Below are 27,722 nucleotides of genomic sequence, written 5' to 3' on the forward strand. Positions count from 1 at the left end.
ACATTAAGGACATTTCTGTGTGTTGAAAATAAGGAGGAAAAAAAAAAGAAAGAAGGAAAATAACAGATATCCTTCAATGTGTAAAGAGTACAACAAAAACTGTGATATGTCTATACTGTGGAATACTACTTAGCAATAAATAGGGATGACAATTAAAAAAATATATATTTTAGAAAAAGGAATAGGACATTTAAAATGTGCATACACATTAAGGACATTTCTGTGTGTTGAAAATAAGGAGGAAAAAAAAAAGAAAGAAGGAAAATAACAGATATCCTTCAATGTGTAAAGAGTACAACAAAAACTGTGATATGTCTATACTGTGGAATACTACTTAGCAATAAATAGGGATGAGCTACTGATATGCATAGCAAGCAACCTGGATGAATCTCCAAAAACTGAGTAAAAATGAAAACATCTCAAATGCTGTGTAGTATACAATTCCATTTATATAACATTTAAATTTTTAACTTTATTATTGTTGTGGGAGTGTGTGGGAGTATGGGTATGTATGTACCATGGAGGTCAGAGGCAACTTTGTGGAGCCAGTTTTCTCTTTCCACCTTTATGTGGGTCCCTTGGATTGAATTCAGGTCATCAGGTTTGTATGGCAAGAGCTTTTACCCACTGAGCCATCTTACCAGGCCCCGTTTATATAACACTTGACATTCTTGAAATACTGAAATTATAGAACGGGAGGACAAATTAGTGGTTGCTAGGGGCTAAGGAGAGAATGAGGGTAGAAGGGAAACTGTGGCCTAAAAGTGAGATGTCAGGATCCTTGCGATGAGAATGCTGTGTCTTGACTCAACAGCGGGAGCCCAGAGGACCTCAAAGAACATTCTGAGTTAAAATGGACAGGTAGAGGGTGCTGGTGCTCATTTATGATTTATACCCTTATATGTTTATAGCACCTATGTTTATAACTTCCTACTTCATAAACGGCATATTTTAAAATAGGAAGACAAATTTTAATTCCTTCCAAAACATAAAGACCCAGGGCTTGAAAGAACTTATCATACAACCTGTACCAGTGTTCATGCTGTCTTTCTCTCTGTCTGTCTCTGTCTCTCTTCCTCTGTCTCCCTTTGTCTCTGTCTGTCTCTGTCTGTCTCTGTCTCTCTCTCTGTCTCTCTGTCTCTCTCTCTCTCTCTCTCTCTCTCTCTCTCTCTCTCTCTCTCTCGCATAAATTTGGCTGACCGGAAAAAACTTGGTATGCATGGGGAACACTATTACATTTGATGGGAAGTACTTTCCCAGCCCGTCCTGCCTGCCAGGGCAGATTCAGCACACATTCTTTTCCGAAACAGTCAGGTAAGAAGACTACCTTGCACTGTGGAAACCATGTTCCAGTACAAGGCAGCCTTCAGGCAGAAGAAAGCCAGTTGGACTTCAGAGTGTGTGGGGTGGGCTGTGGTGCAACCCAGCACCAGGTGAGCAGCGGTGCCTTCGGCTGGCTGCTTTGCCCTGGTCCAGATCCATGGTCACGCTGTTCTTTGTGCATGGTGTGCCAGCTCCATATTTATTTGCTTTGCTTTTTACATGCCTTAGATAGCCCATTTTTCCTGAGCCCTGGCATAACCAAGTTTCTTGCGTTTGGTTTCTTTGATCTTGCTGCTAAAATCAATCTTTACTTCTAATTATTTTCTGTTCCACTCCTTTGAACGGCTTCCAGTTGCCTCCATTTCTTAGGGAACCAGGAGTTTAATAAAGAATCTGGGTGAGGTTCAGGCCGAATCAGGTAGAGGCAGCTGCTTACCCCCAGGTCTCCTGTTGCCACCTCTTTAAAGAGTAAGATGGTTTGCCAAAGGCACCCAGTGTGTCAGGGCTGAGAACAGTGCCTGGTGCACAGGTGGCACACAGCAAGTAAATACCAATGGAAGGAATTCATTAAGATGGCTTCTAAATGGCCTAAACACATGCCAACTTGAATTTGATATATCTCTCCATACCACCCCTGGTCCAGGTCACTATCTGTTTTTAGTTTTCTTTTTTTTTTTTTTTCCTTCTAGCATAGTTTTTCATAGCTTATTTCTTTGATGGCTTCATTTATGCATTTTAAAAACTGAATTTCCTTTTATTTCTGCTCATCTGTTTAACCTCATTAGTTTAATTCATGTTGGAGTACTTTGCTAGTAACCTTGTTTACCATGTTAGCATTATTTATGAATTATTCTATTTTTTCCCTTTCTGGAAATGATTCACAATCATGTCACTATTCTCTTGCTTTTAAATTCCATTAGAGAGCAGGCTTAGCCTTACTGCTAGTTAATTTTGGGTGTTTTTCTAATTAGCTACAGTGCAAGTTTCATCATAGCTTGATTCTGTCACAGTTGAGAAGATGGAAGATCACTGTCTTAAAATGATGTAATAATCTGGGACTTGCTTCAGGGTAATCTGGTGGGGTGAGGAGAGTGATGTGGGTGAGATGGAGTTGCTGGAGTTGGGGACTGGGTGCCTTTCAATTATGCAAATGCTGAAAAGTTTCCATAATAAAAGGTTAAAAATAAGATCCTTTTTAAGGAGCAGACAATGATATAAATATGCAGAGATAAAGTTAATCCGTCTGAATTCTCTGAGACGTTACAGACAGGGAAGTCCTCTGCTCTCCTCTGCCAGGTCATTGCTACTTATGAGTACCACGGCCAGTCTTCTAAATCCACTCCATTCTGGAGAGGGTTAGCACTCCCTTCCTCCCTCCTTTTTCCTTTTCTTCCTTTCTTCCTTTCTTTCTGTGTGTATATGTATGTAGATGTGTGCACATTGATTGCGTTCCACCTTATATTAATAATTTATTTATTTTTGGCACAGGGTCTCCCTGTAGCCCCAGCTGTCCTGAAACTCACTATGTAGACCAGGCTGGCCTTGAACTCATAGAGATCCGCCTGCCTCTGCTAGGATTAAAGGCGTGTGCCACCACACCTGGCTTTATTATTTATTTGTTTGCTTATTATTTATTTATTTATGTAACTATTGGAGACAGAGTCTCACTATGTAGCCCTGGCTGGCTTGGAACTTGCTATGTAGATCTGACCAATCTTGAACTGCAGAGCTCCAGTTACCTTTGTCTCCCAGGTGCTGGGATTAAAGGCCTGTGCCACCACACCCAGATCCACCTTATTTTTTAAAGCAAGATCTCTCACTATAGATAGCATTAGTTGTCAATTTGACACACCTGGTTAGAGGGAACCTCAATTGAGGAATTTTCTCCATTGGATTGGCCTGTGACTATGTCTGTGGGGCATTTTCTTGATTGATGAGTGATGTAGGCAGTGCCACCCCTGGGCAGGTGGGTCCTGTGTTGTGTAAGAAAGCAAGCTGAGCATGGCCACAGGATCAAGTCAGTAAGCAGCATATGTACCTCCATGGTCTGTGCTTCACCTCCTGCCTCAAGTTCCAGTCCTAACTTCCCTCAATGATCAGCTGTGACCTGGGAGACATAAGATAAAATAAACCCTTTCCTCCCCAAGTTGATTTTGGTCAGTGTTTTTATTAGAGCAGTAGAAAGGGACTAGAACACTCACTGACCCTGGAGCTCCCTAATTCAGACTGACCGACCGGCCAGTAAGCCTCAGGGATCCCTGTCTCCATCTCCCACCCCCACCCCCCAGTGCTGGGACTGATTATGGGCACCTGCCTCAAAGGTGACATCAAACTCAGGTTCTCATGCTTGCAGTGAAACACTTTACTAATGGAGTCATCTCCCCACCCCAAGCTTTCTTTCTTTCTAAACCCCTGTTCTCACGTGAGAGAGTACATGGTCCTGGTAAGGTTTACCTAACCCCTCACATCAGCAACGCTCATGGTCAATGTGTTCTCTCCCCTTTTGTGACCCACTACCCCCTGACTCTTCCTAACTCATTTCCTAATGATGCTGGTCCATATATACACCAAGGTCCTAGCACTCTGGCAAAGGTCTTCAAGATATGTTCTGATTTAAAAAAAAAAAAAAAAATTTCCTTTTCTTAACATAGGTCCATCCAAAGCACACAATCCAGCCACTCCTTATCTTCAGGTCCTCTATCAGCTTCAAGTTCCAATTCAACTTTCATACCATTCCCTTCCACCCCTGCCCTCCTACCATCTCCAGCCTCTTTCTTGACATCCCCTGACACTCACTTTCTTTGCAGCTATGCCAAACTTATATTGTGAGTGACAAACCATGCTTTCATACATTTCCAAGGTTTTAAACAGTATTCTCCATGATTGGCATGTCCTTCTGTCCTTCAATCTCTGGAGGACTTCAACAACCTCTGTTTTACTTCAAGACTCGATTCAAGCATCTCTCCTTTTGGAAGGGTCCATGAGCTGCCTACATTGAGTTCCATCCCTCTCAGGCATTCTTGCATAGCACTCTTAGATGATGCCTATCCTGAGACTTAGAAACCCCACTGTAATCATTGATATCCTTTGTTTCCTTTCTTGTCTGTGAACTCTTTGTCTTCTTTCAGTTCTCTCTCCATAATCCAGATCCCAATCCAGTGCCTGGCACATAGATATTTGGATGAATAAAGAACAAAATTAACAGAAGATTGGATAAATGCATACGGTGTTATCTCCTTGAAGTAGCAGCTCCCCATGCAAGGACCTTCCTGGGTCTATTCTCGTAGACAAGGGAAGCCTTCCTCTTTTTTCCTCTCAGCATCCCTCTTTAGCCATCTGACCACCTGACTGTAGCCCAGTTGTCCTTGCCTCTGCTGAATCCTTCCTGTTTAATGTTTCAACCAGATGATCATTTTCCACAGTATGGTACACAATCATTTTTAGATGAAACTCAAATTAATGTGTTTTGACAGTCTTCTGTTTACATTCATATGGATTCAGTGGGAGGAGGAATTAGCACATGAAACCTGTGATTTCACAGAGAATATTGCTTAGGATTAGATAAGTGTAGATAATGCTGTTAATCAGCCTTACTCATAAATCCTCATAAACCAAGAACAAAATGCTCAGGCATAGTCATAGATATCCCAAGGCCTCCATCACTGAACCCTGGGTCGTGCCTATTAGAATCAGATAGTCAGAATCACAGGCAGGGGATGAATCCTCCATATTGAATTCCACAGTCATCTCTGTTTTATTCTGTTACAAACTGAATGTCATTTCCTGAACTTACAAAGCATACATATGCAATCTCCTTTATTTTGAGATAGGGCCTCATGTAGCCCAGGTTAGCTTGAGCTATGTAGCTGAGGCTAGCCTTGAACTCCTGCTCCTCCTCCTTCCATCTCCCACATGCTGAAATTACAGGCTTGTGTCACCACATCTTGCTCTACATGTAAACATAGACAAAATGGTTAAAAATCTTTGAACTATATCCCCACATCCTCATGTAAGTTCAGATTTTTAGTGTGGGTTAAAATAAAAGCTGGCAGATTCTCTCATTGATATGAATCCTTATCTTGGTCAGAAACTATCCATTCACCAAAGAGGAGAGGGGAAATGCATTTTAGTCTCTCTTGCTGAGTCTTTTTTTTTTTTACTTTTTGTTTTTGAGACAGGGTCTCTCTATAGGCCCAGAGGCCCAGCTAGCCTGGAACTCACTAGGTAGACCAGGATGGCCTTGATCTCACAGATACCACCTGCCTCTCCTTCCCAAGTGCTGGGATTAAAGGCATGCACCATCTTGCCCATCTGTCTTTTTTTTTTTTTTCTTTTTAAGTACAAATAGTGGCTAACCAGATACAAAGCACTCAGTTTCTGGGATTATCACCTCAAATCATGGTCTACTCTATTTTTTGTAATTGATTTACCACTTGGAATAGATTATGAGTAACTTCTAGCAAAATGTATTTCATTTGGAAAATGCAAGAAGCTGATAATTTCTACTTCAGGAAGAAGAAAACCAAGGAGAGAATCATTTTAGGTGGTATTGGGTAAACGTTTAGTCTCCATTAGGACTCTCTGACATGACAGGGATTTGCACTCCTCAGGCTTGGGGTCTGCTCTGCACAGGCAAGCATTCAGCTGCTGGACACTGTGGACAGCCTTTCCCACAGAGCTGAACAGAATCCCTTGATTTACTCCTTGCTTACTGAAGGCTATTGTGAATCATTAACCACAATGCAGTAGAGCAGGAGGTCACAAGTCACATGAGCTCTGCTGCATGCATATACCCTGTTTTTGCAAACTTCATTCTGAAGGTTCTAATGTAGGTGTAATTGAGAAGATAAATTGAACACATATGCATGTCCTAATAAAGGTATTCTTTGGAGTCAGCATGTATTCACATCATATTAAGCATCAATAAACCTGTTACAGTATAATGAAATGGAAAGGTCTTATAACAGAAGATTATTTATAGGCTACTAGTTATTAGTGGAATTTTAAACTATAACAGTAACAATTAACAAAAGTGATAATGTTGTATCTACAACTGTTTCTGCTCACTAGTACGAATGATTCTAGCAATAAGTCTACATAGTAATGCCAGCTCAATGCTGTCCCTTCTGAGTTCTTTATTTATTTCTATGGGTGTTTTAGTGGAATAACTATAAAAAGTAATTTCTGATAGTCATAAATATCATTGACATCATACATTAAAATTTGAAAGTTATACGTAGAATAAAATAAAATTATGAGAGTATCACATTCCAGGACACTTTCTCCAAGTAGATACGCTGATCAAAAAGCCAAACCACCGAAAAGTGCTGGTGGGAGTAGACTGGGACAGGGAGGATTGCTCAGTGGGTAAAGAGGACCTTAGTTCAGATCCCCAGCATGCATGTTAAAAAGCCAGACTTGACAGTATGTGCTTATCATCCCAGTGCTGGGGATCAGGGGAGAGACTGGCAGATCCCAGGGACTCAATGGACAGCTAGTCTAGCGAAAATGGCAATTTCCAGGTTCAGTGAGAGACTGTGTCAAAAAATGAGGTGGAAAGCAGTAGAGAACAATCCAGAAGTTGACCTCTGGCCTCTGCATAAGCATGCATAGGCTAATGCACCTGCAGACACATGTACAAACACATGCTAACATAAACACACACAGTCACTCACAGCTACATGTAGCAGATCAAATCATTATGTCTTAGTGTCTTAATCTCAGGTTCTCTAGAAGCTACGCCTGAGACAAGGATTTGAGGAGAGTACAAGTGATTTATTGAGAAACTTAATAAGGGAGGAAATGCCAAGTAGGATATATAATCAAAAAAGTCTTCCGGATGGGGACACGGTGAAGTTCACCTCAGAGGACAGGTGTGTGTCCTCTGTAGCTGGGCACCACAGCTGGGGTCATCATCTTGATCAGAAACAAAAATCTGCTTGGGGTGTGAAACCACATTTGAGGGTGGGACTGGAAGGGAGGGGACAGGGTGACCACCAAGCATGAACAACTCAACACATTGTCCTATAAGGCCGTAGTACTCCCCTCATGATACCCTAACCTTAACACTATAGAAGAATATGAAAAGATTTTCAGTTATGAAAACAAAACCAAATTAAAAAAAAAAGAACAACAACCTTTCTTTACCTTTTCCTTTTTCTCCTTTAGCTTTTGGCCTAGAAGGTTAAAAATGCCAATTCCTTGACATACTTGCATGGAATCAATTTTCCATTAAAAACATACAAACTTTTTAAAGTACTGCTCTTTTTGACCTTTTCCACTTAATCTGTTCCCTATAGGAAACAGAAATGAATTCTATTACTCTATGTTGGTTTTCTTCTTTTCTATTTTTTTTTAAATCAAATCGCTGTTTTACTAACTGAAGATTCACATAGTTACCATCCCAGTATTCTATTAGTTTTTAAGGAAAAAGTAATTATAGTTGGGCATAGTGGTGCACATCTTTGATCCATCCCAGTGCTTAGGAAGCCAAAAGGCAAGGAGATCTCTGTGAGTTCAAAGCCAGTCTGCTCTGCATCGCAGGTTCCACACCAGTCAAGGTTACATAGTGAAAACTTGGCTCAAAAAAGAAAAAAAAAAAAAGGTAATTATGATTCTTATGAATTCACTTATTACTCCAGAGGTTCTCAGACCATGGTCAGTACCCCAGTCCAAGCTGGGACTTATTTTTTCTTGGCCTGAGAGCTAAGAGTTTTTATATTTTCTTAGTATTTTACACACACACACACACACACACACACACACACACACACACACAAACACACACACACACATACACACACACACACACACATACACACAAGAAAAAAAAAACCCAGAAACTGTATGCATTAGCTAAATTTCTGTTGCTATGATAAAACATTGTGACCAAGGCAACTTACAAAAGGAAGAATTTGTCTTACAGGTCCAGGGAAGAGACCATAATGGTAGGGGAAGCATGGTGGCAGGAGGTGGACAGAGCAAAAAGCCAAGTGACCACATCTTCAAGCAGGCACAGGAAGCAGAGAACAACCAGAAATCTAGCAATGCTCAAGAATGCTCAAGCCCTCCCAAAGTGACATGCTTCCTCCAACAAGGCCACACCTCTTAAAACCTCTTCAAACAGTGCCACCAACTGGGAACAAAATGTCCAAATACTTGGACTTTGGGAAACAGTCTCATTCAAATCACCACATTCCACAACCTGGCCCCCATAGGCTCATGACCATATAAAATGCAAAATGCATTTAGTTCACCTTCAAAAGTGCCCATAGTCTTTACCAGTCTCAATACTATTCAAAAGTTGAGCCCAAAGTCTCTTTTGAGACTCAAGACAATCTCTTAAATTTAAGCCCCAGTAAAATCAAAAGGGAGGAATGGGGACATATTGATGAAACACTAGACTGAAACAAGACAGAAAACCAGCAGGGAAAACACCAAATCCAGTAGCTCTATGTCCAACTTCTGGGACTTTACTGCCAAAGAACTTAGATGACTCAGCCCTCCAGCTTTGCTATGGGCAACATACATCTCTCTCTCTTGGGTTGTCACCATTCCCTGTGTGCAGTGTTCCTTGGCTCTAGCATCTCCAATGTCTCATGGTCTCCATTGCCAACCAGGTTTCACCACAGCTTCTTGAAATGACCTATCAAGGCCTCTTGGCCTGTTTGAGCCTTCTTTATGCAGAAACACCACTGCTGCATACTGCCTGGCCTCAGCAGCATTCTGAAACCTCAGAGAAAGAATCGATGACCTGTTCCCTCTTAGATCTTCCATGCCTCTAAAGCCAGTGCCCACATGAATGACACTGCTAGGTTTGGCAGCTGGCCTGGGATGGATCCCTGCCCATTTCATCCACATTAACAGCTTTCCTATGTTGTGGTTTTCTAAGAGCAGGAAACCCTTCAGGCATTTTCCTTTCACAAACTGGAAGCTTAGCTTGGTATGGTCTTGCCCTGAAGGTACTCTTTGCATTAAGTGCAAATCTCTAGGCCAATCCTTAATAGCTCTAATCTCTTTATCAAAAAAAAAAAAAAAAAAAAATCCTCTCCTTCAGCACATACCTAGGCTGTAGCATTAATCTTCCTAGTGCTCTTTTACAATCCAAACTATACATTCTGCATTTCTTTCTGTTCTTTTCATTTTGCTCTTTTTTATTGTAGATTTCCATAATATACACCATGAATAACCATGCCACCATGTCTATGTTAGGTGGCCTCAAGGCAAATTTCAAATTTTCCTCTGCCAAAGAAAGTTGTCCATGACCATTCAACTTAGCCTCAGGTGAGGTCTTAGACTGGTGGCAAACTGCAGATAGATGCTTTGCCAAAATATCCCAGTTGATGCTTAAGTCCTTATTTCCCTCTGGAACTACACAGTTCTGAGCACTATTTTCTTCCAGGCTTCTACTAGAATAGCTCATTAAGCTCTGCCTCCAGCATTCAAAGGCTTTTCTAGTCTAAACTTCCAAAATCTTCCATATTCCTCCAAAAACCCACATGGTCAGGTTCTTTACCCACTCTCTGATACCAACTTCTGTCCTAGTTACTTTCTTTTGCTGTGATAAAAACACTGACCAAAACAACTTGGGAAGGAAAAGGTTTATTTGGCTTACAGCTCACAATCTATTATCAAAGGAATCCAAGGCAGGAACTCAGGGCTGGAACCTGGAGCACAGACTGTTAGAAAATAGGAGTCACAGAGGAGAAAGCAACCAACCTCAGGAATCTGAATTGATCTTTATTGCCAGGCATGATGGTACATGCCTTTAATCCCAGAACTTGGGAGGCTGCAATAGGCAGAACTCTGTAAGATGGAGGTCAGTGTGGTCTACATGAGTTCTAGGCCAGCTATGGCTATAGGGAAACCCTGTCTCAAAAAGACAAAAAAAACCCCGAAACAACCAAATTGGCTTTTATTATTAGTCAATGAAGGATGAGAGCTGACCAGCTTAGAAGCAGTGCAAGCAACTACACTGTTCAAACTGCAGGGGGTTTATGTATATTATGTATATTTGTATAAACGCAGAGATAGTGTTTATAGAGGTTGGGTAGGAATGTTTATAAAGGACTTAGGGCTCTCGTTGTTTGGAAGGACTTGTTTGCAGAACAGTAATCAATTTATGGTTGGAGATGGTATGTCCTGGAGCCATATCTCAAAACAGAGGCTAACAATGCTTTGATAAGGCCCTTCAGCAGGACTGGCAATTTATGACTGGTTAGGGGGTTTTTGTGGAATCTCCCTTACAGATCATGGAGGTACTGTGCTTTCTGGCCAGCTCCTCTGACCTGTGCTCATCCTTTCTTTCTTTTTTTTTTTTAAATATTTTATTTATTATGTTTAAGTGTACACATATATTGCCTGCATGTAGGTAAGTGCACCTGTGTTGTACAATGCCCGAGGAGGTCAGAAGAGGCTGTCGGATCCCCTGGGACTAGAGTTATGGACAGTTGTTAGCTGCCATGTGGATGCTGGGATTCGAACCCGGATATTCTGCAAGAACAACTAGTGTTCTTAACTGCTGAGCCAAATCTCCAGCACCCATCCTGCTTTCTTATACAACATAGGACCCCCTGCTCTGGGGTGGTGCTGCCCACAGTGGGCTGGGCTTTCCCACATCACTCAACAATCAAGAAAATGTCCCACAGACATGGCCACAGGCCAATCCAATATAGGATATTCCTCAGTTGAGGGTCCTTCTACCCAGGTGTGTCACCTTGACAACTGAAGAGATCCAGCACACTGTATGACCCACAAAGCTAAAACTATTTACTAGTTAGCTCTTTTTAAAAAAGTTTGTCAATTTCTTTAGTCTCTATGATGCCAAGTCAAGTCAATTTCTTTAGGCTCTTACGGTGCCAATCTTTTTTTTTTTTTTTTTTAAAGCAGGGTCTCCCTGTAGCTCCAGCTGGCCTAGAACTCACTATGTAGACCAGGCTGGCCTTGAACTCACAGAGATCTGCCTGCCTCTGCCTCCTGAGTGCTGGGATTAAAAGTGTGCACTACCACGCCTGGCCTTTTTTTAAACAAAAATGTTTTGAGTCAGTTTATATCAAAATCTTCAGGGCTGGAAATGGCTCATTCAGTAAAGTGCTTGACTTCCAAGCCTGAGTTCAAGTTCCCAGAATCCGTGTAAAAAGGCAGTGGTGCATACCTGTAATTCCAATGATGACAAAATGGGTGGCGAAGACAGGCAGATCCCTGGAAGTTTGTGGGCCACTTAGCCGGGCCTACATGGTGAAGCTCAAGGCCAAAGAGACCCTGTCTCAAACAGAAGCTGGAAGGTGCCTGAGGAATGATTCTGAGAATTGATTATCCTCTGGTCCCCACATGGCACTTTGTACACTACACCAGAACCCACTTTTGAACTGCACACACAGGAACATGTGTGCACACATACATACACACAGAGAGACAGACAGACAGACAGACAGACACACACACACACACACACACACACAAACTCTTCAAATTGGCAGATGATTTATGGAATCAAAATGATGTATGAAAGGATTCATGAAAGATTTTAATTCTTTTAAAATGGAATTTCTCAATAAATCTCAGAATCATTTATCTGAAGTAAGTGTAGATAATTTTTCTTCTTTTTCATGAAAATATTACCACTTATTTGTGAGTATTATAAAGAGAAAAATACAAATAGCACAATGGAAAATATCACTTTGGATCTTACCAACTGCGGTTAACCATGTTTTTTAGGCATAACTTTTTAAATTTTACCATAGGCGTTATAAGTATTAATATACTTTTACTCATTTAATGTTATAACCTTCAAAAGAATCTTTCTTGACTGCATTTCTTCCACAGTATGTCACAATTTATTGAGATATATATATATATAAATATATATATATCTTTTTTGACATTTTAGGTTGAAGCTAATGTTTGATTATTGTAAATTCTCAATGAATACCTTTATCTATAAATCTAGATCCTTGCTTTGCTTTGAGACATAGCCTAAGCTGCCTTGGAACTCACTAGGAAGCTGAGGATGACCTTGAACTCCTGCTCCTCCTGCTTTCACTTTCCAAGTGCTGGGCTTACAGGTATGCACCACCACACCCAGCTCCACAGACTACCTTTTTTTAGGAGGGAAATTATTGTCCCTTCCCTTTTGCCTTCTGTTTCCTTATAAATTCCTGCTTCGGTCTCTGGTTCTTTAAGTAGTGCTGTTCTTCCTCAACTGAAACTTAGTTTTCTCTACTTCTCTGTTGGTCATGCCACCCATACCCAAGCTTTCAAATACCATCTTGATGCCCCTATGTTTCTATCTCCAGCCTCAGATCACACCTGATTGCTCATCATTTACACCTGTATGCCTTACCCGTCTTAAACAGAGAATATCCAAATATGATTCAGTATCTTTGGCTTTCTCCACCTGCAAGCTTTGTCCTCCTAACTGCTTCTTTTTGATAAATGATTCCAGCTTCCACTAAGTTTCTTACAATACAACCTGGAAGCTAAAAGTAACTTCTTTCTCTTCATTCCCATTTATTCAGTAACCAGGCCCTGTTGATTCTGTTTTCTAAATATGTTTAATATCTTTCCTCCAGGACTACCATACTCACTCCTGTCCTGCTTTTTTCTGTCTCCTACACTTCTCTACCATGCAGGGACTTTCTACAGGTGCCAATGTTTTCACAGCCCCGAATGGCTGTCAGGATGAAGATCTTACGGGCAGCCACTCCTCCCTCTCCACTCTCCTCACCTTTGTCCTCCAAGTCGCTGATTTTCTCAAAGTTTCATTCTAGTTGTTCCCTCTGCCGGTGACACTCTGCCCTATTTTAAATCCATTCTCCCTGCTACCACATCAAACGTACATGTTCCTCCAATAGTATAAGAGTTTACTCCAAAGGGTGCTGATTACAAATTTTAAAGTGTTATGCCTTTAGCACTGTCTCTCTGCCTCTCTCTCTTTCTTGTAAATTATTTGTGTGCCATGGTGCATGTATGGAGGTCAGAGGACAGCTTTGTGGAGTCAATTCTCTGCTCCGACCTTTATGTGGGTTCTACGGACTAAACTCAGGGTGTCAGGCTTGCATGGTAAGTAACCTCTGGGCCATCCTTCCAGCTCTGTTGGCTCATTGACCACTATATTCCTCAGTGCCTGGCATGACACAAGTCAGAGGGTATAAGCTCCTTAAAGATTCAAAAACCACAGTATCAAATAGCTTTCCAAAACGTTTTATCAACTAATTTATAAATTCACCAGTGGTATATGAGCATTCCTTTGAACAACCCTATCTTAACAGTGTTATGGTTTTAGGTAATTTTTAAATACTTTGGCAAGAAAAATGTTACTTAGTTCTTATTATAATTGTGATTTTTTTTTTATTACTAGTGCATCTAAACGTTTTCCATGTATTAACATCCTCTTGGGTGTTTTCTATGATTTTTAAATTCACTGCTTTTATTGAACCATTTTTGTTGAGATATTTTGGAAGCTTATTAGACTAGTTAACTTTCTACATACAAAACAATACTACTGTCCTAATTACTTTTTATGGCTGTAATAACACCACCAAACCTACTTATCTTCATCTGAAGATTTGGGTGGATTTGGATAAAGGAAGTTTTTCCCCAAAGTTGGCTTAGTGTTTGCTGGTTACTCTCTAACTGGGCTGATTGTATACCTATGTCAATGGGGACTCGTTTAAGAATGAAAGAAGACAGACACTGTTAACAATTAGGCTAGGACAACAGAGGTAAAACAGGACCTTCCGACACAAGGTAAGATGTAGGATCTTTAACTGTTTCTGCAGACTTAATTGCTAGGCACCTAGAGCTAAGAATGATCCTGAACTAAGTGGCGATCCAGTGATGGGTGGAGAATGAACCTGCTTTTGGTCTTGAGTTTGAATATGCATGCCTTATGTCATGCTGTGCTGGGTGGCTCAGTGACAAAATGGCTCTGCCCTGGTCCTCCCTACAGTGTTACTAAGCCACAGTATGGTTATACCTCAATAATCAGCCTGACTCTGAGCATTAAGTTTTAATGGCCAAGAGTAGACCCAAGTTCTGGGAGTTTATTCCTTCCTGTCTCTCAGGGAACTACACCCAGACCTAGGCCTTACCCATACTTTAATTCAGTTTCTCCAGCATGAATTGGGGAACTACAAGCTTGGATCCACTCTTATTTTATCAGAGACTCTCGCCCTCTGATCCCTAGGCCTAAAATATCTCATACATACAATATCAAGCATACTTCTCAATTCTCACTGCTTCCAATGAGAAGTTGAATATGAATATGCTGCTTCCAGTGCTTTGACATGCTAATTCAAGCACACCCACATTCATTCACTATCTTCGGTAGAGGGCAAAGTGGGGTCCCAAGGGATCAAGGTCAAGTGCCCAGGTCACAAAGCACATGGCTTAGTGGTCATGTTGGCAAGTAGCTGTTTGGTACAAGGGTGAATAAGTCATGAGTCCAGATTCTGTCCATACTGTAAGTCACTCCCACACTCCCTGCTGCTCCTAGTGCCCACTCCATGCAGTTGCCTGGTCCTTGCAGGCATCGGAGTTACAGATCATAGAGCTTTAGCAGCTTCTAAGCTCAGACTGTTTCCTAGAACTCTGATTTCATGAGGCCAGTGACCCAGAGAGCTCCAGGGACTGCCTTATCTGTAAATGCAGAGCTGTTCAGGGATGGTGCTAAGGTTCTTGGAAGAGCTCTCTCCTGCTCCACTTGCTGTGTATTGCACTGGCAATAGCAGTAGTTCTTTCCTTCCAAAGTTGTATCACAAAGTGACCAGAACAGAGTGCTCACCTCCCAGAGCCTCCTGCAAAGATGTTCTTCTTAGGCAAGCATAATACCAGACCTAAAGGTTCTGAGGCAGCTCATCTTGAATTGGGGTTCAGTGACACAGGCTTCTAAGCCTTTCATGATGCTTCCATGACCTCTTGGAGTGCCTAAACCTACAGACTCGCCTCACTTGACCTAAGTGCTCTTCTGTGTAACTCATGCCTTAGTGAAACTCGGAAAATAAATCCAAGGCTGCATCCAGACTTGCCTTTTCAAGAATTGCCAAGGACTTAAAATGGAAGATTCTGGCAGAAAACTTCTGCAAAAAGAGAGCTTAGACAGTTGAATTTTTGTCGTTGCCATCTACTCTGAGGAATGACTTTATTAGGAAAAGTACAGCAGTTTCTCTCCCCCATTCTTGTCAATAGAGAACAAAATTCGAACTAATGGAATCCCAGCAGAGCCTCACGGTACTGTCGGACATGTTGTGTACTGCACATCTCTGGAGGGCATCATTCACACTGCCATTTATGTGAATGATCCCAAATGGTCCCTTCTGGCAGGACTTGCACAATTCACAGACCTGGCCCTGTACAGGGCACAACCTGTGTGGCCATATCCTGGGGGCCCAATGGACAGTCTTTATGTGACTTTTCTCTGATAAAGACACTATCATTGCTGCATTAAGTGTTGCTTCATTTGATAATGCTTACAAATTGCTCAGTGTAATCTTCAACATAAACATATATTTTCCTAATTTCTGTAAGATAGGTACTATTTGTCACTCTTGGGGTCCTGGTGTCAGGTTTGGAAAATAGGTCCCTGGAGCTATCTTCCATAGAGCTATTTTGCCTAGCTCTTGCCAGTGAAAAAAAAGTATAATACAGGATACAAAATAATTACATCATTTACTAGAAAAATCAAAGCCTTTAATATCTATCTATCTATCTATCTATCTATCTATCTATCTATCTATCTATCTATATATATATATATATATTGGACACAGGGTCTCACTATGTAGCACAGACTGGCCTGGAACTCACTATATAGACCAGGCTGGCCTAGAACTCACAGAGATCCATCTGCTCTGCCTCATGAATGCTGGGATTAAAGGTATGCACCACAATGCCTGTAAGGTCATTTCCTCTTAACTCATGCATATATTCACTTTTTATTTATTATGTGTGTGCATGCGTGTATGATGTAGGAGGGAGCCAGTAGTGTGCCACAATGTGTAGAGGTCAGAGGATTACTTTATAGACTCTCTTCTCTCCTTTCACCTTTACATGAGTTCCAGGCATCAAACTCAGGTTCTCAGACTTGTATGACAAGCACTATTTAAAAAAAAAAAATTAGTTATTATTTTTATTTTATGTGTATGATAGTATCGCCTGCATGTATGTGAGCGCACCTGTGTCATGCAATGACGTGGAGGTCAGAAGCGGGCTTCGGATTCCCCTGGAACTGGAGTTAAGGAAGGTTTGTAGCTGCCATGTGAGTGCTGGGAACCAAACCCAGGTCCTCTGCAAAAGCAGTCAGTGCTCTTAACCACTGAGCTATCTCTCCAGCCCCAACAAGCACTTTTATCCACTAAGCCATTTTGCTGGCCCAGGATGTATGTTTTATTTGTTATTTTTATTTTATGTGTATGAATGTATTGCCTGCCTGTGTGTAAGTGCATCCCTGCCATGCAGTGCCTGCAGAGATCAGAAGAGGATGTTGGATTCTCCTAAAACTGGAGTTATGGACAGTTGTTAGCTGCCATGTGGGTGCCAGGAATCTGACCTGGGTCCTCTGCAAGAGTAGCCAGTGTTCTTAACTACTCAGCCATCTCTCCAGCCCCCCAATTTTTAAAATTTATTTTTATTTTATGCATATGAGTGTTTGTATATAAGTGCAGATATGTCATGCAGTTCCCACAGAGGCAAGAAAGGCCATTAGATCCCTGGGGTTATGGATGACTGTTAGCCACTATGGGAATGCTGGAAACCGAATCCAGGTTCTCTACAAGAGTAATCAGTGTCTTTAATCGCTGAGCCATCTTTCCAGCCTCCGGGATATGTGTTTTAAAGGAATTTTTCTGTTAAGATATAACTGTCAATGGGAAAAAAAAGGAGAAAGTCATCTTAGATGTATTTAGGGATCCAACTCCAAAATAGGTACACAGATAAGCTAGCAAATTAAGATGAACCCATTGTGGAAATACCACACACCCAGAGGACCCACCTATGTAACAGAGATACACTGGTTTGAATCCCTGGAGGAAGTCCACCTCGGGTCTTTCGCTAAGGAAGGAGATAAAAAGACTTAGAGACAGTTCTGTATCACATTTCCCATCATTTCTAGGATGAAACCTCCAGAAACTCTAGACTAGAAGAAACCCATTTACTTACACAGACATTCAGTTAATCCTTGCCACTTGCTAAACATCCTCATCTTGCAGTCCAGCCCCTTTCATGAGGACAGTGAGGCCATAAAGTTGGCTAGAGACTGGGCTGGAAACAAAGCCCAGATGTTCTGCATCTAGGACACGTCACCCCACGGAGCTGTTAAATATCCCCACTTAGTTACATGCAGGTGATGAAACAGCAGAACATCTGTGTACTGCATGTGACTTGCATTGAATTTATGTAATAAAGATGAAATAGAAAGCTTTTGCCAGCCAATTCCTTCCTACTCTAAACACCACAACATAAAGAAGTTTCCACGTCAGGACTAATCATTTCAGAATTAGTTTGGAAATTTTGCAGAGAAATCTACCTACTCATAGTCCTTATGACACATATATTTCAACCAGGTCCTTTCTCAAATGATATTTTTACAAATTAAAAACCTATAAACAGCACTAAGCCCCAAGGAGGAGTATGATCATTTCATTCCAGTGTGAATCCAGCTTCCTCTCTATGACGAAATGAATACCCCAACCTGACCTCAGGGTGGTTTCCTCCTTAAAGAGTTTGTTTGGGCAGGTGTGTAGGTGAGAACCTAACAAATGTAGCTGATAATATGAAGTTTCCATCCCCAAAGTGCCTGTACTCTTCCTTTTCACAAATCAATCTCCTAATTTGCTGAACCTGGAGAAGACTGAGTGTGAACTGCCACTGGCTCTCTGCCTTCCTCTGCATAAACACTGCCTACCCAGTCATTCCAGGCAGGGATAGAGATCCAGCTTAAGGGTATTGCAAAGAGACCCTTTGTGACATCCTCAGACCCCAAACTCATCCACCTGGAAGCAAGCAATACTGAGCTTTAGATGAGTAAGAGTAGGAATTCTGAATCCAAATTACCCAGGGTCAAATCCTGGCCCTGGCACGTATCTCACTGCCTTGACTGCCTCACATGCAAATGGGTAGGAAATAGTTCCCTTGTGGGGTTTTTGAGGAGGAAAGGAGTTAGTCTTAATAATTCCATAACAAATAGCTACCAAAATCCTATTCAGCCCTACCTGTCACAGAGTTCAGGGTATTTTGTTTTTCACACCAGGAACTCTATCCCGCTTCAAGGTTTTAATAGTTTTGTTACTTTTATTATGTGTATGACTGTTATGCCTGCAATGTGTGTAAGTGCACCCATGTCATGATCATGTAGTGTTTGAGGAGGACAGAAGAGGGCATGGGATCCCCTGAAACTGGAGTTACAGATGGTTGTTAGCCACCATGTGGGTGTTGAGATTTGAACCGAGGTCTTCTGCAAGAACAGCCAGTGTTCTTAACCGCTGAGTCATCTCTCCAGCCACATAGCAACATAGATTTGCTTTATGTAAGTCAGGATAGTGATACAGGGAGAAAGAGGGTCCCCTAGAGAGTTCTTAGTCTCCTTCATAAAAGAATTTAAGAATGGACCCAAACAGAAGCTTTTACAACTTTATTAGAATCTTAAAGAAAAATTCTCAGGGCAGGCGAACTGGTAATCTTGGCAGCTGCCTTGGGCAGGTGAATAGTGGGAAGAAGGAAAGAAAGCCATGGAGCCATGCAGGTTTATAGCCTGCATGAAGGTCAGACGCATGGTTGACTCACAGCCACATGGCTGAGAGAAGGAAGCTTTAGAGAAAAAGTGAAGAAATACTAGATGCTAGGGGCAGCCCAAAGCCTTGAAGAAAGCATGTTTAGTAAGAAAGGCATGAAGAAGAAAAGGAGACATATGGAGACTTACATGGCTGTGGCTGATCTGGAAGTTCTGTGGGGCTCTGAGCTAGTTCCAGGAAGAAAATATTCACTACCTAATTAACACACCAGGTATTCCGCCCATCTATTTAGCATAACTTAAGGTGAACCAGCCTTCCTGGGAATGGCTCTAACACCAGGTAATTGACCAGTGAGACTGGAAAAGTGGATCCTCCAACAGATAGGAATTTTTCAGTCTGGACTAGTTCAATTTATGGGGCTTGCTGATTCTCTAACAATAGGATTTTTCAGACCAGGTCTAATGCAGCCCAGGTGGTCCTGGAGATAAATGGCTTAGGCTGAAGTCCTGAAACTCCAGCTTCTACCTGTGGAGTGTGTGGGCCTGTGCACCACCTCCAGTCCATTTCAGATGGACTTAGAACTTCTGGTATGTTTGACAGCTATTGAGCTTCATATCCAGCACCCTAGAATAGGATTTTAACCAAGTAAGAATTTCATGAAACTTTTTTGGTTACGTTATGCGTGACCTGGGTTTTAATATGAAAATGTAATTCTTACTGGAGGCTAGCAGGGAAGCTACACGATTAAACAGCAACTTTGATAGCGTGTGTGACACTGCAATAAGTGTCTTGGGCTCAGGGGAAGGTCCCCTGACCTGCTTGAGAGGGAAGAATCAGCCGAGCCTTCCAGGAGGAAGTGACATTTCAGCTGAGGCTTAAAGGAGGCCTGAAAAAATTGACAAAAGAAGTTGGAGGTGGTAGTGGAGGGCAGATCCTTTAATGGCAATTCCTGTAGGGTTGTAATCAAGCCAGGGAGAGACTTGCTTAGACTTGCATTCTTAGGAAGGCTTCTCAGTCTAGCTGCATGCAGGTGGGCAGGGATCAGTTAGGAGTTTAGTTATTTCAGGGTGCAGTGGTCTAGCCTGGGGTGAAAGCAGTGGATATTCAAGATGGACTCTTCATCTAGGCAAAATTGACAACACTTGATTGATGGGGAAAGGTTCTGGAAAATGGACTCTCACTTGTCCCAAGCGTCTAGTGTTTAATTTGCAGAGTTAAGTCTTAGGGGCCAAATCTAATACTGAGAGTTCCAAATTCCAACTTGAGGGAAGGCTCCCTAAACAGAAAGACAGGACTTTTTAATCACTTTGGAAATCTTTTTTCCATCCTGCTGGACCCAGCTGCTAACTGTTGCCACCTAGGTGTTGGCAGGCCTTCCTGTCCCGAAGTGGGAAGGTTCTTGGCAGGAGGTGGAAGTCTGGAAACAGAATGGTAACTGGAATGGCCAAGCACCTTCCATGAAGAGAAGAGCAAAGGGAAAGCTGGTACTTTCCCATCTGATCCAGATTATCTGGTCAGAAAATAATGTAGAAGTGCAGATAATTCCAAGATGTTTATAGTTGGCTTTGAAATGCTGTGCATTTTTGGCAGCACATTTACCTTGCCAAATGTTTTCTTAGGTTTTGCATTTCCTGATCACAGAGCATTTGAGCAGCAGGGGAGTTAAGTGCACCAGGACTGTGGGTGGGTTGCTGGGGAGGCCCTACTGCTTAAAACCTGGACTGTCACTACAAAGCTCCCCCACGTCACGCCATCTGATCAGTATGGATTTGTTCACCTATATCCTGTCACAGAGCAGTAGCTGTGTTGTATGCATGTGTGTGAACCTGTGCAGGTACACTTGCCTGTGTAGGAACTTGTGAGGCTGGAGCTGACTTCACTTCCTTCTCCATCTTATTTTTTTGAGACAGGGTCTCTCTCTGAACCCAAAACTCAATTTGGACTAGACTGGGTAGATACCCAACACCAGGAATTGGTCTCTCTGGTCCACCCAGTATGCTGGGGTTACAGGCACTGGCCACAGATTGGATAATGCAGCAAGGCTTTTACCCACTGACCCATCTCTCCAGCCCCCAAGGTAGCTTTTCTAACCTAAGCTTTGTCATCACATGGTATTTTCCCAGAAGACAATGCTTCCTTTCCACATCACAGAACACCCCAGGGCCACCTCCACACCCTACTGTGGCAGCCAGCATTCCCCCAGAAACCTCAGATCAAACCATATTTGGGGCACTAAGCAGGCTGTTTACAGATGTTAGGGTAAATTTTATTTTAAGTCATAACTAGCACCATTTGACTGAAGAGCTGGCCAGACCAGAAGGCCTCTTTTCCATTAGTCACAGGATTGCTGCTTCTAGATAAATTAAAATATTTCCTTGCATTTCCTGGCCTGGCTTACCTAAGAGAGGAAGGAGTCCAGCCAGTCACGGAAGTCACTGAGACAAAGGGTCTCTGCACCAAGTCCCCACAAAGGGCCTAGAAGAAAGGCCAGGGTGGCAGCCACTCTCCACCAAAGAATCCCAAGCATGCTCCTGCTCCTCCATCTGGGGTGGCAGGCTGGGGTGCATGCTTGGTCCCGGCCAGCCCTGCTGGAATGGATTAGTTACAGGCACAAATCTGGAAGTCCAGGGACTTCCCATTTCATTGTAGAGTTCAGCACTCTTCCATTCTCACTGCAGTGGAGGGCATTTCCTAGTTCCCCAGTTCTTAAAGGGCAGAACTGTGCAGAGGAAATTCTTAGTCCTTAAAAGGTACTCTGCGGACCGTCTACGTTTCCCAAGTGTTGATATTTCTCACATCATCCAATCTTCTTCCTAAGGAGAGGAGCTGGCAAACTCAGTCGTGCGTGTTGTTTTTGGAAAACATACATGTCTTTGAATCATTTTCCTGAAAAATTCAAGGAAGCACAGCCAGCGTGCCAGGGGCACCACCACCCAGGACCGCCTCTCTTTGCCCCCCACCTTCAGGACAGATCTCCACCCCCCTTCCCAACCTCGGTGCCAGATAACAATCCTTGTTCACACTTCCCCCTCGGTAACCAAACACACACCTCGCTGAGGTCATCCTCAGTGCCGCTGGGAAGGGGAAGGAAACGTGAGCTAAAGCAACAGGTTCCACCCACAGTCTGAACTTGGAAGTGGAGACCGCGGAGCTGGGCTGTGGAGGGGAAACCGCGAGGAGGAAGGTGCAAGGGAAATGATGGTACCTGACCCCCGAGCACCGCTCACTTGACCTCCCACGTGGCTTGTGTGTTTGCTTGTGGAGAGGATAGGAGGTCCTTCCCAGGGTCACTCGGAGACTTCCGCGTGGATTGGAAGGCATCAGGCCCACACTTCGGGCCACCAGCAGGCTTCGGCTTCGGGAACGAGCCCCGTGAAGAGGCCTTGAGGCACGTCCAAGGAACTCGAGTGGGTGAAACACACATCACCCTCTCCAGGGTGCGGCCCTTACACAAGGCGGGTGCCCTCTTCTCTCCAGCCTCTCGGTAGCCGGCCTCTTGCTCCAGCCTGCACTGGAGAAAAACCCGGAGAGCCGACTGCGCCGCGCCCCGCAGCCTCTGGGCATGCTCCGTGGCGGGACCAGCGCTGCCGCCTTGGGGAGGGTGCGTCCTCCCTCCCCCAGGGCGGCGGCGCCTGCAGCGCTGGTCACTGCGCCCCGGGCCCCCGCACACCTTCGGCGGAGGAGGTAGTTGGGGGGGAAGGATGCCATCCTGCTGGGCACGGGCCGAGAGCGCCCCCCGATGCCCAGCCTTCCAGAGAGGGGGCCGGCCGAGGAGGCGCGCAGGCGGGATGCGCCCTCCGACCGCAGCGGTTCCTTAGAAAGTAAAGCGGTGCTGGGCGGCGCGGGTGGCCCCGGAGGGGGCGGGGCGGGGCGGCCGCCCGCTGGGGGTAGTCCCGGTGCCCCCGCAAGGTGCCAAATCAGTAGCCGCCCCCTCAGTCCTCGGGTCCCGCCCCCAGGGAATCAGAATTCAGTGGGAAAGTGTCTGGTTCCGGGAGAATCCTCGGGGCGGGGTGAGATGGGGCGCGCCTGGCACAAAATGGTTAAAACAAAGTCCGCGCGCGCCCCTGGGCTCCTCGTGTGAAAAGTGTGCGCGCCGGTGGCTGGACACCCCTCTGTTATTTCGCGGTTAGTTACCGGGAGGAAGTCTGGCTGTGCCGGGAGGGGTGGGGGCAGCCTCAGGCTGGAGCTGGCTCCCGCCCCCAGGCCTCCTAGGGGGACCGCATCTCTCAGCAGGCGGGCGCTGGGCGCTGGGAGGTCGCGGCGGGCAGCGGGCAGCGGGCGGCCGGAGCGGGCTGGACCCAGCGGCTCACTCTCTGCCTCCTCCCCGCAGGATTACCGAGAGGATGGGATGGATCTAGGCAGTGACGCCGGCAGCAGCAGCAGCAGCCACGCCAGCTCCCAGTCCAACTCCACCAAAGTGACCCCTTGCTCCGAGTGCAAATCCTCATCGTCGCCGGGGGGCAGTCTGGATTTGGTGTCTGCCCTGGAGGACTATGAGGAGCCCTTTCCCGTCTACCAGAAGAAGGTGATTGATGAGTGGGCGCCGGAGGAAGACGGGGAGGAGGAGGAAGAGGAGGACGAGCGAGGGTATCGGGATGACCGCTGTCCGGCCCGAGAGCCGGGGGACGTGAGCGCTACGATCGGCAGCGGGGGCAGGAGCGTCACCACCGCCATGCCGTCCCCAATGCCCAACGGCAACCTCCACCCGCCCGACCCCCAGGACCTCAGGCACAATGGCAACGTGGTGGTGGCCGGTCGGCCGAGCGCTTCCCGGGGCCCCCGCCGAGCGATCCAGAAGCCCCAGCCCGCAGGGGGCCGGCGAGGAGGCCGGGGACGAGTCGCTGGGGGGCTTTGCCTTCAGCCCCCGGACAGCGGGACGTGCGTCCCCGAAGAGCCCCCGGTGCCCCCTATGGACTGGGAGGCGCTGGAGAAGCATCTGGCTGGGCTGCAGTTCCGGGAGCAGGAGGTGCGAAACCAGGGCCAGGCGAGGACCAACTCCACCTCTGTAAGTTGGCGGGGGAGCGTGCCCACGCGCGCACACCCCGGTACACACCCCGCGCGGAATCCTCACGCCCCTTCCCCGCGCTCCGGCCGGTGGCCCCATTCATTCATCCCGGAGGGTGGGGGCTGGGCTCGAGAGCCTGTCTCCTGCTCCCCTGGGGTACTCTCGCTCTGTCTGCGAGCTGTCTGGGTTTACAGGATGGGCGGGGAGGGAGGGGCAGCCAGAGGGCAGCGGAAAGTCGGGCTAGTGGAGCTGGCGACTCATTTTGATGGAATTACTTATGGAGACTAGGTCGTGAGTCACTTGCCTGAAAATAAATCTGGAGAGGTTTCCACACCGAAACCAGTGCCGGAGGGTGCCGTTTCATACCGTAATAGTTGTGGCTTCGTCCATCTTGGTGGGTCTCAGGTCTCGCCCTTAGCGAGGCTGTGCCTGAGCACATGCATGCAGTCAGTCGCCTGCCCACATCTCAGGTCTGGCAGCGGGGGTTCCATCGCGGGCTCCTGGATTTGGATGGGCTAAAGGCCCTCTTCTATGACTTCCTTTTTTATGAAACCCGAGCAATTGCTGCCCTGGGGGACAGGGTGAATTGAACTGCCAGGCTGAGGGAGGGGGCTGTTGCCTCTGTCGCCTGACTTACTCCCTGTCTGTCGGCGAATCCCTCCTTGTTTTGATAGAAGAACCACTTATAGTTCCTTACCGGAGGCTACTGCCTCAATTCAGGAAAGCCAGACAGGGAGGGGTGCTGACTTGGAGAGCAGGGAGGGGTGCTGACTTGGAGAGCAGGGAGGGAGAAAGGAGGGCTGCATCTATAATAAGCTCTGGCAGGTTTTCACTTGTCTCAACATTTTTTTTTTTTTTTTTTTTGCCCCTGAGAACAGAGCAGATAAATGACTTAAAAGACAAGCATCACTAATGTAGCTCCCGTTTTTATCACTGTTTGAGATAAAGCAACAGTTGTAATTTGAAATCATTAGTGATATCCCTAAATAGGGCTGAAGGGCACAGTTTAAATGAGCTGCTTTCTGTGTGTGACAACTGTATGGCAGTTGTGGGAAAATGCTTGCCTTGCAGGTGTGATTTGGTTACTCTGGGTCCCCTGGGCGTCTGGAAATTGGGTGCATGCACTTCTGACTTCAGGGGTGAGGGTGGTAACAGGCCTTCACAGAGAAATTGGCAGTTTCTGTGAATTAGAGCCCTTGGCTGACAGAGCCTGCTGGTTAGTGTCCTTTGAGAAATTACCTATTAAATTAGCACACTTGTTTTAATCCTAGCTGTTTAAAAGTTTACTATGTCACTAACAGACAAGAAATCTTTCCATTACAGCCAAGGCTATTTCTTGTACCTTGCAATAGAAAACATCCTTTTCCAGGATTTGAGCAGTGACTTGAAGATAAGTAGTTACAGGTCTGTAACTGGAGCTGAGAGTCTGGTGAGGCAAGATAGGGCTAGACTTTCTGCCCTCTGGGAACCTGACATTTAAAGGCTTAGCTGACAGTCCTCTGTTCATGATGAACATAGTAACCACCTCTTGTTACTATGGCTTCTGTATTGAGCAGTCTCTAAAACCAAAGATCTCCCTTTACCTCATCAACAATTTGGAGTTTTTTTCCTCTCATCTCCCCCACTCCCAGACCCAGACTCCCTAACTCTCCTGAAAATGTCCGCTCTGGGGTTTTTTTTGTTGTTGTTGTTGTTTTTTATATCATTGCTATTTTTTTTTAAGTTTTTTTTTTTTAACATTTGTTTCTGTGGATGTGTGTTAGGGTGGTACACACACTCAAGGTTCGAACTTGCTGGAGTCTGTTCCTTGGCATCTGTTCCCTTCTCATATGGCTGGCTCTTGAGGATTGAGCACTGGTTGTCGGGTTTGGTGACACCTTTACTTGCAGACTGTCTCACAGGCCCTAGCTGTCATTGCTTTAACAAAGTATATGGGAAAAAAAGGAGAAGGAGGGGGTGACCTTTGAAGTTAATATTGAATTTTTCCCTGTTTTGGTTTGTATGTGAATGAAATTATTACTACATGTTTGCTTAGAATAGTGCTTTTCAGACTGTAAGTTAGCCCTGAAATCACCTTAATATTTAAAAATATTGTATATTGGACATCATCACAGAAAGCTTGATTTTTACAGTTGTTGTTTTTCTAAAAGTTATAAAAGTTTTTAGTGGTTGGAGAAATGGCTTAGCAGTTAAGAGCACTGGCTGCTCTTGCAGAGGAACCTGGTTCAATTCCCAGCACCCACATAGCAGCTAACAACCATCCATAGCTCCAGTTCCAAGGGGAATCTGACACCCTCTTCTGACCCCTGCAGGAATTGTGTGACTTGGGTGCACTTACACACATGCAAGCATATACACTCATATACATAAAATGAAAATAATTTTTTTTTTTTGTCTTTTTGAGACAGGGTCTCCCTGTAGCCCCAGCTGTCCTGGAACTCACTATGTAGGCCAGGCTGGCCTTGAACTCACAGACATCCGCCTGCCTCTGCCTCCCAAGTGCCAGGATTAAAGGCGTGCACCATCACGCCCGGCTATAAAATATTTTTAAACTTTTTAAACACTTAAATCCTGTTTAGTGTTCCCTGGAATAAGGGACCCTGAGGAAGGAGCCTGAGAATAGCAACAGATTTATGGAGAAGGCCTACCATGAAGGAGATAGTCAGGCCCAATGGTATTTTTGTACTCTTTAGAATGTTGTGTGTAAACATGTTTAGATGACTTGGGTGCATCCATGAGGAGGAGGGTATAAAATCAAAAGGACTGGTAGGTTTTCTTCACCTCATAATCCAATACTCACTTCAAGCATTTGCCTTTGCTGTCTGTCATCTCTGCAGCCCAATAGTTGGTTCCTCTGATCCTTTCAGACCCAGCTCAACTCTCACCACCTCAGAGAGGCTGGGCCTGACCAGCCTCCCTAAAGCAAAGGGACAGCACTCCACCTGCACCCCTGTCTCCATCCCACCCCACCCCTCCCCCACCTATGCTATTTTCTCAGTGCTCTTACTTTCTAGCATGATCTTTAATTCTCTGTTTTGGGTCTCTCTGAAATCTAAGAATACAGGGATCATACCTGCCTGTTTTGTTTTGATTTTTTTTAGATTTTTTGAGACAGGCTGCCAGGTAACCAAGGCTGGCTATATGAGATTCTTTAGGGAGCTGAAGCTGGCCTTGTACTTATGTACTTATTTACTCATGTACTAACCTCATGTACTTATTTACTTAATGTTTGTATGTGTGCTGGATAGCTTTAGTTGTCAACTTGACACACCTGGGTTGAAGGAGCCTCAATTGGGGAATAGCCTTCACTGAACTGGCCTATGGCTATGTCTGTGAGGCATCTTTATTGTTGGGTGATGTGGGAGGGGCCAGCCTACAGTGGGTGGTGCCACCCCTGGGCCTGTGGGTCTGAATTGCATAAGAAAGTAGGTTGAGCACCAGTCAGGGGAGCAAGCCAGTAAGAAGTGTTCCTCCATGGCCTGTGCTCCAGCTCCTGCCTCCAGGTTCCTGCCATGAGTTCCTACCTTGGGCTCCTTCAGTGATGAACTGTGACTCAGGAGATGTAAGCCAAATAAACCCTTTCCTCCCCAAGTTGGCATTGGTCAGAATGTTTTGTCACAGCAATATGAAAGCAAACTAGAACAGTATTGGTGTGTGTATTCCACCAT

General features: G+C 44.6%; 1 protein-coding gene across 5 annotated transcripts in view; it reads left to right on the forward strand.

Annotated features, from left to right (window-relative positions):
• Schip1 (schwannomin interacting protein 1) overlaps positions 1–27,722 on the forward strand; it is a 179,499-nt gene that overhangs the window by 12,541 nt on the left and 139,236 nt on the right. The window contains exons 1-2 of one of the 5 annotated variants that reach the window (XM_008847252.3): positions 22,325–22,456; positions 23,380–24,054. In XM_008847252.3, coding sequence (XP_008845474.1) covers positions 23,398–24,054 — 657 coding nt within the window. In that variant the 5' untranslated portion in view covers positions 22,325–22,456; positions 23,380–23,397. Of the gene's footprint in view, positions 1–22,324; positions 22,457–22,549; positions 22,734–22,851; positions 22,871–22,893; positions 23,175–23,379; positions 24,055–27,722 lie in introns of those variants that run through there. The other 4 variants (XM_017801732.2, XM_017801730.2, XM_008847243.3 and 1 more) reach the window with 4 other exon arrangements.

This window comes from Nannospalax galili, unplaced genomic scaffold (assembly GCF_000622305.1).
Source record: "Nannospalax galili isolate Female #2095 unplaced genomic scaffold, S.galili_v1.0 scaffold691, whole genome shotgun sequence".
NCBI lineage: Eukaryota > Metazoa > Chordata > Mammalia > Rodentia > Spalacidae > Nannospalax > Nannospalax galili.